The 16295-nt window shown below is 52.5% G+C and overlaps 1 protein-coding gene across 1 annotated transcript; it reads right to left on the reverse strand.

Moving 5' to 3' along the window:
- Positions 1-10472: 10472 nt before the first annotated feature.
- Positions 10473-15132, reverse strand: CTRB2 (chymotrypsinogen B2). Its single transcript, NM_001105330.2, has 7 exons — positions 15062-15132; positions 13002-13105; positions 12811-12890; positions 12631-12709; positions 12191-12371; positions 11162-11295; positions 10473-10691 (listed from the first exon to the last, which is right to left on the reverse strand). Exons 1-7 carry the CDS (start codon positions 15111-15113, stop codon positions 10530-10532), a joined length of 792 nt encoding a protein of 263 aa, NP_001098800.1. The 5' UTR covers positions 15114-15132; the 3' UTR covers positions 10473-10529.
- Positions 15133-16295: the final 1163 nt, after the last annotated feature.

Raw genomic sequence — 16295 nt, forward strand, 5'->3', positions numbered from 1 at the left:
TTTTTAATCTTTAATTGAAGTATAGCTAATTTACAATATGTTAGTTTCAGGTACAAAACTTTTTAAAAATTTTAAATGGTTCTTTATTCATAAATTTGATGTAAGCTTACAAATTTACTATAGACTGCCAAATAAATCTGCAGTGAAAAATAAAGTAAAAAAAAAACAAGCATGCCCAACGTGTAGCCATCAATCTGCTAGCCATCAGGACATTAAACAATTCAATAATGTATTCAAGATTCAGCCTTAGGTTTAAGCATATTCAAAAGCAGAGACATTACTTTGCCAACAAAGGTCTGTCTAGTCAAGGCTATGGTTTTTCCAGTGGTCACGTATGGATGTGAGAGTTGGACTGTGAAGAAAGCTGAGCGCCGAAGAATTGATGCTTTTGAACTGTGGTGTTGGAGAAGACTCTTGAGAGTCCCTTGGACTGCAAGGAGATCCAACCAGTCCATTCTAAAGGAGATGGGTCCTGGGTGTTCTTAGGAAGGAATGATGCTAAAGCTGAAACTCCAGTACTTTGGCCACCTCATGCGAAGAGTTGACTCATTGGAAAAGACTCTGATGCTGGGAGGGATTGGGGGCAGGAGGAGAAAGGGACGACAGAGGATGAGATGGCTGGATGGCATCACTGACTCAATGGACGTGAGTTTGAGTGAACTCTGGGAGTTGATGATGAACAGGGAGGCCTGGTGTGCAGCAATTCACGGGGTCGCAAAGAGTCGGACACGACTGAGCAACTGAACTGAACTGAACTGAATTACTTTTAAGAACTCTGCTTTGTCACCTGTTACCTAAGCAACTGGCAATAAGAACTTTATACAAATAAAACATTGCTTTTATGTACACTAGGAAACCCCAACATTTGTGTGACTCACCTCACTGCACTCTTTGCTTTATTTTGATGGTCTGGACCTGTAGTATCTCCAAAGTCTGCATGTGCTCTGTACACAAGTTCTTGAAAGGCCCTGGGTTAGAGATGCCTTCCTGCAGAAGTCCCTCTGGTAAGATGGAAACGGTACCTTCTGGGGAGGGGCACACCTGACATACGCCTGACATCTGGGGAGGGCTATGCCTGACATCAAAGGCCTTTCCAAAGTACTGGAGGACGTGGCTTCCCCTTACTCAGTTCCTCACCTGAGCTCCTTGAGCAAGTAATGATGGGGGTAGGGTGGCTGCCTCCTCCTCCTCGCAGACCCCTGGGTTGTCGCTAAGGGCCTGGGGGTTCGATCCATAGCTAAGGGACAATTTTCTCACAAAAGGCAAGCCCGGGCAGGGCACCCCGATATCGAAGGAATTAGCAGAGATCCCAACTCGCTCAGGGTTATCCCCATTTCCGCACGTGCTAACGGTTCCACACTGGAAATCCTCCTTCACGACACCCCAGACTCACCAGACCCTCCACGCCCCTCCCGCTGGGACCCTTCCCACCCACTTGAGAAGTGGGCCCACGGGAGCTGGGCACATCGAGAATTCACACTTTAGCAACTTGAGTTAAAGGGAGGGGAACCCTGCCTCCCCGCGATTACCATAGAGGACTGCATCTTCTGATTGCAAAGCAAGCAAAGGAGCTGTCCAGATGCGTCCGCGGAGACCCAGCGCCCCTGCGGGCGGGCTGATTTCCTGGGCCGCTGACCGCTCCGCAGCCACAGCCATCGCCCTCTGACTCCGGGCCCCTCCGCACCACCCCGGTAGTGGCTCCCCTTCAAACAGGTCGTCTCTTCCCTGACTGCATGTGTCTTGTGCCCTCTGCATCGCCAGCCATTACTGGCTCTAACCTGGGCACTCACTTTTCATCAGGACAGCCTCATTTTCTTTTTGGCTATGCTGCTCAGCTTGCAGGATCTTAGTTCTTAGATCCCCCACCAGGGATTGAACCTGGGCCCTTGGCAGTGAGTGAACAGAGCCCTAACCTCCCTACAGCCAGGAAGTTACCAGGAGAGCCTTCTGAAAGAGACTCTCCTTAGGTCACCCTTAAGCAAGTGACCCCTGAAATGGACCAAGCTAGGACCCCATTTTGCTTGATTCTCTCCCCCCACCCCCGGCCTGCACACCCCGCAAACCCACCGCCCCCACCAGTTCCACTTCCCTGTCTCTGGCAATCCACAAGCTTTACCCCTCCAAGACAGGGTCCTTTCTCTTCTGTCCTCTGACACCACTTCCCCTTCCACTCTGGTTTTTCCACCTTCTCATCCTTGGCTTTGCACTGGGGACCTGATTGAGGGCAGATGGTCCAACGTGACCCCTCATGGCTGTGTGGCTCCCAGGCAGACGCTCAGTAAGCGCAAGTGTGAGATCATCTCTTCTAAAACCCTGACAAGAGCTTCCCTGGTGGTCCCGGGGATAAGACCCCTCCCCGCTTCCAATGCAGGGGGGCGGGTTCATCCCTGGAGGGGGAGCTAACATCCCACATGCCTTGTGACCAAAAAAAACCACACAAAAACAGAAGCAATATTGTAAGAAACTCGATCAAGACTTTAAAAATTGTCCACATCAAAAAAAGTTTAAGTGTTGTTTTTTTCTGTGCTCAGTCATGTTCAACCTGTGACCCCATGGACTGTAGCCCGCCAGGCTTCTCTGTGCATGGGATTCTCCAGGCAAGAACACTGGAGTGGGTTGCCATGCCCTTCTCCAGGGGATCTTCCCGATCCAGGGATCAAACCCGTGTCTCCAGCATCTCCTGCATTGGCAGGCGGGTTCTTTACCACTGTGCCAAAACTATTAATAAAAAAAAATACAAAAAACAAAACCCTGACAACAGAGGGGCCACTTTCAGGCTAGCTGCTCTCCCCGTTTACAGAGGCCACAAGGGTGGCAAATGAAACCAGACCCTCTACTAACTCACAGGAAGTAAAAATCATTGCCTGGAGCCCAATCCCTGACACAGTCTGAGTGTCTGAAAGAGGGAAGGAAACTCTCTGCTTGGTAGAGATGAGCCAAACTTGGAGATGAGAATACGATTAGAAAGCCAGAAACTATGGTCAGATCCCACAAGAGCCGCGGTAACCTACGATCCACAGCTTTCTCCCCAGGAATCGGCACACTCAGCCGTTCATCAATACACAGTCAGCTCAGCCAGGACCCCAGTCAAGCTCACCAAGCTTCAGTGCTCGACGTGGCTGTGACTAAATGACTTTGCAGAGCTAGGATGACGGGTTACACTCTTGAGCCAACCATCATGCAGATCCAATACTGGAACATACTGTTCCCACCTGCAACAGCACTGCAGGGTGGAGGAGCGGGGCGGGGGGGCGGGGGTTGGGGAGCCCTATCGGAGGGCTCAGGGCTCTAGACCACCCAGCCCTGAGCAAGGGATGGACTCCCTTTCCAGGCAACTGGTCCTCTGGAAGCAGCGTCTAATGATACTCACCCCCAGACTCCTATACGCGGAACCCTGCCACCAGCTGGCCCTGTGGCTGCCTGCACAGAAAACTCATCTGGTTCCAGGGACTGTGCTCCCATGTCTGTCCTGTGCCTCAAGGGACAGTCCCAGGAGGCAGCATGTGTAAGGTCTTCCCTGGCCTGCAAACAGAGCTGTGCCCAGGACCTTCACGTGCTTTCCATGCTGATGAAACGTGCTCAGGGCATGAAGGGCGGCCGCCTGGCCTGTAGCTGAACGTAGCCCCGAGGACCCCGGCGGGCTCCTCACAACTGGTCCCTAGGAGCAGCAGCAGAAGCGCAGTTCTGTGCTCGGGGAAGCCCCCAGGTTACATCAGGGTGGCCTGCACCCTGCTCCCGACCAATATGCCCACCGACAGTCACATGGGAGAGTCACCCACCGTGTGGGAGAGTGGCCCACCACGACCCTCCACAGCGTCGCCTCCGAGTGAGAAGGACTCGTTGCTGGAAAGGACACCATCTCAGACCACACGGCCCTCGCCCAGGAATTTGCCTTGGGAGGTGCCTTTGCCTCCGTCACCAGAGATGGCCCCCTGGGACACGCCACCCCCTCGGAGACCTCACCATTTGCCCAGATGTTGAAATATTGCTCAGTGTTACCCAAATCTATGAACAAATTTCCAGGGCCCCCGAGCTCACTGACCTGTTTTCGTGGCTGGATGTTTTAAGTCTGGGACAACAGCTATGGAGTGCATTTCAGATTGTATATTATTATTGGGTTTGCACACTTAGGATTTAGAGGTGTATTTTATTGGTCACAACTTGCCCTATCCCTGAGTTTCAACCAATCTGCCACCCAGGCTGCTAATGTCTTTATCATCGACTCCGATGCCTCAGCATCACAGGGTAGATTGTAGTGTAAGTGCCAGACAGGGGTTTTGTGTGTATGTGTGTGTGTCACTGAATTTATTTCATCTTTACTATGAATTCTGAATAAAAATGCAGAGTAAAAGTTAAAGTGTTAGTTGCTCAGTCGTGTCTGATTCTTTGTGACCCATGGACTGTAAGAGCCCATCAGGCTCCTCTGTCCATGGAGTTCTCCAGGCAAGAATACAAGAGTGGCCATTCTCTTCTCTAGGGTATTTTCCTGACCCAGGGATTGAACCCTGGTCTCTTGCATTGCAGGCAGATTCTTTACCGTCTGAGCTATGCAGAACATAATCTGAATTAATATGTAGAGAAATAAAATTTTGGCAAAACAAAAACTACCATTTAGGGAAGTTAAACTGTATACTAGTTTTTTCTGTTTATCCTTAGCAGTGAAATATATTACAGGTAACATTCCAAGATATCAGTTCCATGGTTAAAAAAATTTTTAAATATGGGTCCATGGTTAAATAAAATTTAAAAAAAAATACCGTGCATACTGAAATAATAATAGAAGTGGAAAGTCAAGCATTAATATCATTCACATAAGATTTTAACTTGTTGTACATTTTTGTAGTTCAGTAAATGTTCTCGGCATCACTGACTTGATGGACGTGAGTCTGAGTGAACTCCGGGAGTTTGTGATGGACAGGGAGGCCTGGCGTGCTGTGATTCATGGGGTCGCAAAGAGTCGGACACGACTGAGCGACTGAACTGAACTGAACTGAAATGTTCTCGAAGAGCCGATTCACTGGAGAAGACCCTGATGCTGGGAAAGATTGAGGGCAAGAGCAGGGGATGACAGAGGATGAGAAATGGACATGAGTTTGAGTAAACTCCAGGAGATAGTGAAGGACAAGAAGCATAGACTGCTGCAATTCATGGGGTCGTAGAGAGTTGGACACGACTTGGCACCTGAAAAACAACAACAAATGTTCTTTATAATAAAAAACAAAAAGTGTTATTTACTTAGGACAAAAATAAGAATGTAAGGGAAGGAAGACCAAAATATTTTTATATGCTTATTCAGAGACACAGAATTTTCATGAATTTAAGAGGAATGAAGATATTCAAATAGTAATAGAAAATCATTAGACTTATCTGAATGTTCAAATGCTTATATAAGTTTTCAATCCATTTGGTTTTATAAAACCAAAACTTTGAACACAAAACAGAAAAGTTAACATTACCTTTTTATATGTTCCCAAGTATCAAACTGCATCTATTTATTATGGATTTAAAGAACACAGATTTTAAAAGTAAAGTACAGAAGTATCTGATTCTTTTTAATTCCACAAATACTAGCATCCCAAACTAACATGTAAACAAACCTCTATGCTGCTTAGTGAATTCTCTCCAATTTCTAGAATAAACTTCGCTTTTTAAAAATTTTAATGCAAGCGTCTGACAATCTGGACTGCCGAGACCTCCACTTCAACAACTGAGTCAAACACACTGCCAGTCACATGACTGCATAGAGAGCCAGCCCACCCCCACGTGATGCTGCAGCTGCTGGCCCGAAGACCCCACTCGGAGAACTCTCGCTGGTGGTTAAGAGCACTGCTTTGCAGCGTGGAGAAAGGGCTCCTGGCTCTTGAAGCCCACAGTCTAGCTAGAGAAGGTGCAGTGAACAGGTGACTTCAACGGACCATCATTAGCTTCTAGCTGGGTGGGGGGGGACTAGGCACTGCGTGCAAGCTTGGATGCTGCTGCTGCTGCTGCTAAGTCGCTTCAGTTGTGTCCGACTCTGTGCGACCCCATAGACGGCAGCCCACCAGGCTCCCCCATCCCTGGGACTCTCCAGGCAAGAGCACTGGAGTGGGTTGCCATTTCCTTCTCCAATGCATAAAAGTGAAAAGGGAAAGTGAAGTCACTCACTTGTGTCCGACCCTCAGCGACCCCATGGACTGCAGCCTTCCAGACTCCTCTGTCCATGGGATTTTCCAGGCAGGAGTACTGGAGTGGGGTGCCAAGCTCGGAGGAGGACCTCCTAACTCTGGTTGAGGCAAAGGAGGCCTGATCAATTAGAGGAGCTGCACAATGCCAAGCTGTTGGTCACCCGTCCTTCATTTCCTTCAGTCCCACAGGCTGAGTGGGACCCCTAATAGTGCTCCATCTCTTCTGCCCCAAGGTTTCCAGGAGCCCCTAACCATCTCCGTGATCCTGCGGACCAGGACACGGCGGCCCCTCTCGCCTCGCTGCCATCACTGTGGGCTCTGCACGCCCTGGCAGTTACTGTGGCAGCATCTCCCCCAGCCGGCCTACGGGGGAGCTGGAGAACTCCTCACCAGGCTGGGGCCCCTCGGACAGCACGTGTGCTCCTGGCCCTCCCGCGGGACAGGCAGATTCTGGGCCTGCGTCACACAGCACGGCCTCCCTACCTGGCCCTTCTCCCAGCCTCACCGCCCTTCTCCTGCCATCTGACACGGTCACTCTGGCATCTGGCCGGGTGCTGGTTTCCGGCTTCATCCAGGCGGCATGTTGGTACCACCCCCAGGGGACCCCGCTGGGGTGATCAATCCTATGCCCTGGGAGAAGGCTCCTAGTCAGTAAGCTCTCCCGGATCCGATTTCACGGTCTGACCGTGCTTGACCCCGGCTCACCTGGCCTTGGTGGCAACAGGCCTGCCGCTGCCTCGGGACACGGCTTCTTGCCTTTCTCATCAGACCCGCACGGACAGGAGGCGGGCGGAGGCTGCGTGACCCTGGGGAGCAGACCTGCCTGGGTCGCGCGTTTAACCTTGGAGCTGGGCGGCGCTGGCTTCACCCAGGACCCTGCCCTTAGCTTTCTCACCTGGTGGCTGGGGCGGTGCGGTTGGGGGGCAGCTCTTTCTGTGTTCCAGGGAGGCTCCCTGGCCTTCAGGCCTGGCTTTTTAATTGCCAGTGAATCACTCTCAGCTTTTCCTTTTTCCCCAAATCCTGAATTGTCTTAGCAACGGCCATGCGTCTCACCAGGCTTGGAGTTGCTCCCTTCCTCTCTGTTTTTCAAACTCTTGACACATGGACCCCACTAGTTTGCTGGGACTCCTCCAGCAAACTACCATCAGTCCATCGCGGTGGGCGTTTTAACAACAGTTTCATTGTTACCTTGTGCCACGGGCGGTGCCCCACCGCCAAGGGTGAAGGGTCCTCAAGCCAGCGGCAGAGAGCAGCACCTCCAACACCCTCCTGGTGTCTACTCCCTGGACTCCACCCGCTCCCGGGAGCAGCAGGCACAGTTTGAGCTTCCAGGGAGCAGAGATTGAGCCAGAGGTTGGCACCAGGAAATGCATCAGGGAAGACTTCTGGGATCAAAACCTGGAAAGGGAAGGGATGGCGCTTTAAAACAGAGCTGACCAGTCAGGGATGTGGACGGCCTAGAAAGGCGGCATGCCCTTGGTCAGGGTTCCCTGCAGCTGAGGAAGCTGCGAGCACTGACCGCTGGGGGCTGTGCGTGGGCAACACTCCCTGCAGCTGGGGTGTCCGTCTGCCCTGGAGCAGGGTCTGGGCAGATCATGCCCATGGCCATTAGCTGTGGCACAGATGCTGGATGGTGGATGATTGAGAATGGTGTGACCCTCCACATGTGAATGACGACCATTGCCTTCTGATCTGTCCGGACAGTTAAGCAGGAAGCCCGGTCATCTGTGGACAGAAAAGGATAGCAGCATGCACTGTGTCTAACACAGAACAGGAACCCTGAACGGGCTAAGTGAAGTAAGTCAGAGAGAGAGACACCCTATGATACCACGTATATGTGGAATCTGAAACATGACACAGGACTTCCCTAGCGGTCCAGCAGTTAAGACTTCATGCTTCCATTGCAGGGACACGAGTTCAATCCCTGGTAGGGGAAGATCCCGCATTCCACTCAGCACAGGCCAAAAATAAATTAAGTACATAAAATATGACATAAATGAACTTATTTATGAAACAGAAATAGAATCAGGGACATAGACATTAGACTGGTGGTTGCCAAGGAGCAGGGCGTGGGAGAGGGATGGGTTGGGAGTGTGGGGTTAACAGATGCAGATTATTATACAGAACGGATAAAAAACAAAGTCCCACTGTGTAGCACAGGGAACTATATTCAATATCCTTTGATAAACCATAATGGAAAAGAATATGAAAAAGAATATATATGTACATAACTGCATCACTCTGCTGTATAGCAGTAACTTAACACAGCATTGTAAATCAACTATATATCAATTAAAAATTATAAATAAATAGTAAAAAAACAAAAAAAAAGAATACTGTATGAGGCAGCTCAGCAGGGCCCATAGGCAGACCCTTCCCTACAGTGGGTCTGTTTACAAACTGGGAGAGACTCTCAATAATGGAACTTTTTATTTATCTATACTTTTCAGTTTAACACCTAATTGGAAACTATTTGGGTATGCTAATCTAGTTTTTAAACTGCAATTTTTTATGACATTTAAATACAGAGCAAATATTCCTTTTGAAAATTTAGCATCCTAATAGAAATGTGCTGTTAAGTGCAAATTACACACTGGATTTGAAAGAATTAATATGAGAAAAAGAATGTAGAATATAACATTAGCAATTTTAAAATATATTGAAATGATATTATTTTGATATACTCAGTTAAATAAAATACATAAGTAAAATTAATTCACATATTTCTTTTGATGCTTTTAGAAAGGCTATAATAATATCATCTAAAGTCATCCATTTGGCTCACATTACATTTCTAAGTCAGGCTTCTCAGGTGCTGCAGTGATAAAGAATCTGCCTGCCAAAGCAGGAGACGCAGGAGACTCGGGTTCGATCCCTGGGTTGGGAAGATCCCCTGGAGGAAGAAATGGCAACCCACTCCGGTATTCTTGCCTGGGAAATTCCATGGGCAGAGGAGCCTGGTGGGCTACAGTCCATGGGGTTGCAAAGATTTGGACACGACTGAGTGACTGAGCATGCATGCACGTTTCTTTAGTAAGTCAGAAGCCAGACACAGCCTCACAGTTTTCACATGGGCCTCGAGGTGGCAATTTTATCCTGGCATTGAGGTTTTCAGACTCCGGGAGGTGGGTTGGTGGGATGGTGGGCAGAGGTGAAGGCAGGTCTTGCTACCAAGTGAAACAGAAACTTAACCAGTCTTGTGCTTGCTACTCCATTTTAATTCGAATCACATCCCACATCCATCTGTGTGTAAATGGTTTTGATGTAGAAATAAAATGCTTGTACTTTGGTCTCCTGAGTTTAAGCAGTCTCCCCATCTCAAACCCTCAGTGTTCCTTAAGACACTGGGCTTTAAGTAACGTTTTGAATAATTTACTTCATGCCCACTCCTCTGCCCAGCCCTTCTCTCTCATGTTTCTTTTTCACCCTTTCACATCTTCATTCTCCAAATCAGGTTTAACTGTTTGGGGGCTTTTTCTCTGTTTTGTTACTAATTAAATTGTGTGTGTAACCTTAATTTCAACATACTATGACCCACTATCAGAACAATTAAAATTTCACTGGGAGGAGAAATATATTAGGAAGGATACTGACAGGGAAATGCAGCAAGGAGACCAATGCCATTCCCTCCCAGATGCCCTGTTAGCCTAGGCTACTGGCCGCCTCCTCCGAGACCAGATCTGTAGGAACTCCAGAGGGAAACATCACGATATGGGACCTGGGAGAGGACAATGTGGACTGGGGCAGGGTGTGTGTGTGTGTGTGTGTGTGTGTGTGTGTGTGTATGTGTGTGTGTGTGACTGATGTGTGCTGGGACCGATGTTGGAGGCTGTAGGCCTTGCTCTGGGAGGATAAAATGGGAAATTAACTGTCGTAATTCTGTCTGCTTCTCCCTTAAACTCAGTGCTCTGGGGCCATAGATTCTGCCCCAGGCCCCTCTGACGGAAAGGACAGGTGCCATCAGTAAACACGGGTCGTGCAGAAATGTGCAGGGGAGGAACCAAGGACCTAGAAAACCTTCTGCACAGCTTCCCAGGGCCCACCCGTGGATGGCACAAGACTCCCGCCTTCCAGAATGCTCCATGGGTCAAGGTGGCGCCAGCAATTAGGACCTGGGTTCTACCCCAGGATGGAGTCCTGAGCAGGGAGAACGGGATTCAAAGCCTCAGCTTCCTGAGAAGCGTGTGTGTGGGGGTACTGGGGTACTGGCAGCCTGGGAAGGGAGCAGTAACTCCCCCTTGGTGGTTGACGGGGACCCTGCAGCCCCACGCCGCCCCGACCACACAGGGAGCCATGTGCAGACCATGCTTATGTACAGAGGATTTTATTAGGGACTCTTGGGGTGGGATGCCAGAAGGCCCAGGCTCAGTTGGCAGCCAGGGTCTCCTGCACCCACGGCATAAGTGCAGTGACGCGGGCGTACACGGCGGGCGTGGACGTGGAGCACGTGCTGCTGCCCCAGGACACGATGCCCGCCAGGGTCCAGGCTCCGTTCTTCTGGCAGACCAGGGGGCCGCCAGAGTCGCCCTGCAGAAGGAGACAGGACTTGTGTCCAAGCCGGAAAGAAGGTGCCAGGGCCCAGGTGTGCCTGGACCTGGCTGAGTCCAAGGGGTGCAGACCAAGGGCAAGTGGGGGCCCAGAGGTTGTGCACAGATGCTCGGACCTGCTCAGATGGCAGCTCTGCCCCCTACTCCTGGGGGCCTGGGGCGAGGGCTGATCCTCTCAGCCTCCCCATCACCTGTAAAACGGCCTGAAATGTCCACTTTGTGAGCATAGTGTGAGGTTAAACACCCCTGGAAGCCTCACACCACACCTGGTCAGGGCCAGCCCGCATCAGGGCCGTCTCCTGGTGCTGGTCCCCGCCTTCACTGGGGCACTGGGCAGGGCCTGAGGTTAAATAAGGCATGGCAGAGAGGAGTGGGCCTCAGGGCCTGACCACAGTGGTGGTGGGGAAGGGGCAGGTATGGTGTGAGGGCGGGCAGGGTAGCAGGCCGTACCATGCAGGAGGAGACGCCGCTGGCCCCCGCACAGATCATCACATCGGTGACCCTGCTGCCCCAGTACTTCCTGCAGTCGGTGTTGGACACGATGGGCAGGGTGGCCTGCTGCAGCTTGTCAGGGGTCTTGAGGGCTGGAAGGACAGAGGGCGTGGGGTCAGGGCCCAGGGAGAGGAGACCAGCGCCTGCCGGAACCCTGCCCTCCCGCGGTGTGGTCCTCCTCTGTCATGATGGTCGTGGGTGCTGAGCGCCACCTTCCAAGAGTCTGGGAGGCGGTCCCTCTCCGGTTCCACACCAGGCAGTGAGTCTGCGCTCCCAGCACAGTTGGTCAAGCAACTCCTGCCTCTGAGCCCCTGCGCCCCGCGCCCGCTGGGCCCTGCGTGTGGGCGGAGGGGCCGTCCCTCCTCCCCAGCCCTCCTCTGCCTGGACACTGGGGGGACCCAGAGGGAGCACCTCCCTCTTCTGCCCTTTCCTGGCTGCTCGTGTGCTCAGTCGCTCAGTCGTGTCCAACTCTTTGTGACCCCAGGGACTGAGGCCCGCCAGTCTCCCCTGTCCGTGGAATTTTCTGGCAACGGCACTGGAGTGGGTTGCCATTTCCTCCTCCATTCCTAGGTGCTTGCGTCCTGTTAAAGGACCGGCAGGCTGTGGCCGGCACTCAGGCGTAAACCCGACCTGGACCCTGGGCTCCGGGTTCAGACTTCAGGGTCGCTGGACACAGCCGCCCTCCTCAGTCTGGAGGGCAGTCTGGGCAGTCCATCTCCATGCAGGTTAGAGGGGGGCGACACTTGCTGGAACTCAGGTGTTTCTTCAGAAGCTGACTGTTCATGTATGTATTATTAAACCTTATTTTTATTCATGTTTGATAGGTTTTTAATTGAGTGTTTTTAAATAAAGAAATGCGGAGGTTGATGACTGTTAAGGAATTTACGACCAAAACATCTTTGAACAACCATGTGTGTGCCACTTGGCGACTCCTGGGCTCAGGGAGCCCCCATCCCAGACCCCCAGCTGGTGGGCGGAAAGGCTCACCGTTATACTTGGTCTTGCCCCAGCCCGTGGTGGCGCACAGCATCCCAGCGGGGAAGTCCTCGTCGGCACTGGGCAAGCACACGGCCGACACGGTCTCTGAGAACTGCGCGGGCGTGGCCAGCTTCAGCAGGGTGATGTCATTGCGGACTGTGAGAATGCTGAACTTGGGGTTCTTGAAAACCTGCAGGCAAGGCCCAGAAAGACAGATGAGGCCCTGGGGTAAATCAGGGATCCGCGGGTTTCTAGACCATCTCCTTTCCTGGTGATCTGTTCAGGACAAACGGACTCACAGGAGCCCAGAGTGAGAATCCTGAGACTGGCTCGATCCACTTGGCTCCTGTCTCTCAAGGGGCTGAAGGGTCTTCCCTTTGCCCCCTCCCCAGCCTCGGCCTGCAGCCCAGCGGCTGTCCCCTGGCCCGCCCAGCGAGGCCTGCGCGTACCTTGCCAATCTTCAGGACCTGGGTGTCCTCGGTCTGTAAGCCCTGATCAAACTCCCCGGCCACAACCACGTCAGAGGTTCTGGGGGAATCAGGTGGTGGTTAAGGACTGAGCTTGTGCCCTGCTCCCCTCCCCCACCCCAGGCCGAAGCCGGAAGCGGAACCCCGAGCTCTGGTCCTCACGTGACCCCGCAGTGGGCGGCGGTGACCACCCAGTCCTCACTGATGAGGGAGCCCCCGCAGAAGTGGAAGCCGGTGCTGTCCTGCAGGAAGATGGGGAGGGTCAGCGCGCGCTGGACAGCGGCAGCACCGACCTTGGCAGCGGCCCTCTGCCCAGCTGAGCCCCTGGTGCCTCCACCTCATTACCCCCTCACCTGCAGGGACACCTGCCAGGGCCAGGAGCCGGGCACGGCGTCCTCCCCGTTGACGATCCTGGCGAGGCCACTCAGCACAGGCTGGATGGCGGGGACTCCGCAGCCTGGAGAGGGTGACAGGAGGGTGAAGAAGCGCTAAGACCCAGAAGCGCTAAGACCCAGAGCCAGTCTGCGGAAATCCTCGCTTTTACTTCAGATGTCTAGGCTGACCCAGAACCCACCGCCACACTCCTGGCTTCTCCTGGAACCCTGTGGGCTCAAGGATCCCCTCACACAGCCTACTGACCCCAGGAGCCCACCCTGGATGCAGAGGCGTGGAGCTGCCGCCACCCAGGGCCACCCTGCCTGAAGGAGCAGGGGACAGGCTGAGACAGGGACTGTCCTGCCTGGACTCTGAGGCCCGCCCCTCCTTCCCGGGAGGCCTCCCACCGGTCCCCAGATCCCATTTTCCTCAGACGCTGGGGAGCAAGCAATGTCACCTCACAAGTCAAAGCTCACCTGTTAGCCTGGTGGGGTCTGGGGGTCGTGAAGCTAAAATCTGATAACCCCAGCCCCTGGGGAACCCAGAATGCTGATAGCTGATGGGAGAATGTTTTACACTGAAATCTCTATTTCCAGAGATTTCAGGAACTCTCCATTGTATAAAGTTTTAATTATTTAATAAAACAACACTTTGATTCCATGCTGTAAAAGGACACATTGAGGAAAACGGAAAACAGAGGACCTGAACTGTCACAAAACAATGAGAAAAGGCTGGTGGACTTGACGTGTCCGGGACACGCTTGCTGTGTCAGGACCAGGGGAGTTCTTGGCACCTGTATACAGGTTCTACAACTCGGTGACAGTGAGGAGTGTTGGGCAGGTACAGCCCTGATGACCAGCCAGGCCACCTGGAGGTCATATGGGCCTTGCCTGAGGTCCAGTCCAGTGTCTCCTGCCCGTGTGGACAGACCAGCCCCTCATCACCAAAATACACATCATCAACACAACCCATTTTTTTTTAACTAGCAAGAAGATTCAGTATCAACTGTGATGCATTCACCCAGCTGAGTGCTCTGCAGCGATTAAAGTGAATGAGCTGGGTCTCTGCATTAATGGGAATAAATCTAAAACTATGTAGGTAGGGAAAGGCAGGTTGTAAACCTGATGTAGCAGATGATACAGTTCATGTAAGTTTTTACAAATATTATACTGTGCTGGTGGATTTAGAAACGTGTGGTAAATTTGAAAAGCCCACACAGAAATAATACACAGTGAGTTCAAAATAGGGATCACCTTCTGAGAAGGAGAGAGGGGACTTTAGCTCAAATGGTTCTATGTTTTAAAAAGAAATACCTGAAGCAAATCTGGAAAAAAATAACTTTTGCTAAAGTCCAATGAAAGGTTCAAAGATGTGGTACTATTTTCTGTATTTTCCACTATTTTTTCTTAATAGAAAAAAAAAAAAAAAAAAACTTGGAAAGTGCCTCGAACAGTATAGCCCCGGGCGGAGGCCGTGACAGGCTCTTGTGACTACACCCTCACTCTGCCCACAGCGCCTCAACCTGAGCCACGTCTGGGGCCCCAGACCTCAGTGCGGCTCGGACTGGCCTTTTCTGCTCCAGGCACAGGGTATGAGGCTCGGGAAGCTCCCAAAGGCCCTGCCTGTCAGGATGTGAGGCCCAAGCGGGCAGGGCAGGCCTCCGATCTCCCTCCTGGCCAGGCCCGGCTTGCTCCAGACAGAACCCCTCAGCCCTCGAATGGGGCCTGGCTCGGGGTCGTCAGGCGCTCAGGGACTCAGGGACTTCCTCAGCCACATCCCAGACCTGGCCGGCCATGGCCCTGCGTGCTAAGTCACTCAGTCATATCCAACTCTTTGTGACCCCACAGACTGCAGCCCGCCAGGCTCCTCTATCCATGGGATTCTCAGGCAAGGTACTGGAGCGGGTTTCCATGCCCTCCTCCAGGGCATCTTCCTGATCCAGGGATTGAGCCGGCGTCTCTCATGTTTCCTGCATCTGGAGGCAGGGTCTCCCCCACTAGCGCCAGCTGGGAAGCCCCGAATGCACCCTGGCACTCACCGAAGGCGGCCCCTACAAGGGCAAAACAGGAGAGGAGCCAGAGAGGGGCCATGTTTCTGCTGCCAGGGCATACGGGGCACCTGCCCTGGGCTCCTTTTATATCCTCTGGCACCCCAAGGGCTCCGCCCAGCCCGAGAGCCACCTCCCTCCCATTATCTAGGAACCTTGGGAGATAAAGGGGACCAAGCCCCCCTGTAAGCCTGAACTGGCTCTCAGCCTCAGACATCCCAGCACCTGGGAAAAGGGCAGCTGCCCTGGCACAACGTCGCCCAGGAGTCTGCCAGGGCGCTGAGGGCAAGGCCAGTGCCCAGGCTGGGAGCTCAGGTCCTGCAGGGCCCAGCTCGGGGCAACCAGGACACAGGGTGGTGGGTTCTGCTCCCAGTGCGCCGGGAGGATTCCCAGCTCCTAAGTAAAAGCAGTCCCAGCACTGGGTGCAGAGAATCCCAGCTGGTCATCACTGGGAGGCCTTGGCTTCTCAGCAAAGAGTGCTTTCAATGTGAGACTCAACTAGAAGCACAGTATCACACAGAGATGCTGGGCCATCCACAGGTCACCTCAAAACCAGCCCAGCCAAGCAGCTTCGAGCCTGTGTGAGGGCACGTGAAGGAATCACCCCCATGGCTGGTCACAGGCAGCTCGCAGCTTGGCAGACACGCCCGTATCTGCTGCTAAGCTCAAACACACATTCTCTCCTCCCGTGATACCTCACAACTTAAGGAACTGGTGATTGCATGAAACTTGAGTTTCAGATAAGATGGGGCTTTGATTTAGCACCATCAAGTGATACACTGAGGAAACAGCAAAGAAAGGATGTTGATTATCACAGAACAACGAGAAGAGGACAGATGTAGGTAATATGCCTGTGGCGTGTTTGCTGTAAGCCAAAGACTTTCCAGCACCATGGACACAAGGCCCTTCTCTCCCCTGGGCCAGGGCCTGGTGTGGACCCCAGGAGCAACCCACAGGGACAGAGCACAGGGCGCCCCTGCCCTCCTGGGGCCAAGACCCCAGTGAGAGACACAGACATGAAACAAACAAGAAAAGAACAGTGCAGAGTCCGAGAAACCAAGAGAGGGTCTGGAAATCTGCTGCTCCGGACAGTCCAGCCTGGGCCTCACCGATAAGCCAGTCTGAGAAGGAAAATAAGCCAGCTGGGCAAACTACATCTATTTCCAAGGCGTCCAAGGCTCTGTGGTCCCAGGGCCACGGGCATTTAGAGAGAAGCTGGTCAGGG

Source organism: Bos taurus, chromosome 18 (assembly GCF_002263795.3).
Source record: "Bos taurus isolate L1 Dominette 01449 registration number 42190680 breed Hereford chromosome 18, ARS-UCD2.0, whole genome shotgun sequence".
NCBI lineage: Eukaryota > Metazoa > Chordata > Mammalia > Artiodactyla > Bovidae > Bos > Bos taurus.

Bases quoted from the DNA above. Each gene is read 5' to 3' on its own strand.
- CTRB2 (NM_001105330.2), bottom strand. From the start codon at position 15,113: ATGGCCCCTCTCTGGCTCCTCTCCTGTTTTGCCCTTGTAGGGGCCGCC. The intron at 12,710-12,810 runs GTGAGGACCAGA...TGATTCCCCCAG, and splicing joins GCCGCCCACTGCGGGGTCAC to AACCTCTGACGTGGTTGTGG. The intron at 12,372-12,630 runs GTACGCGCAGGC...CCTTGCCTGCAG, and splicing joins AGGTCCTGAAGATTGGCAAG to GTTTTCAAGAACCCCAAGTT.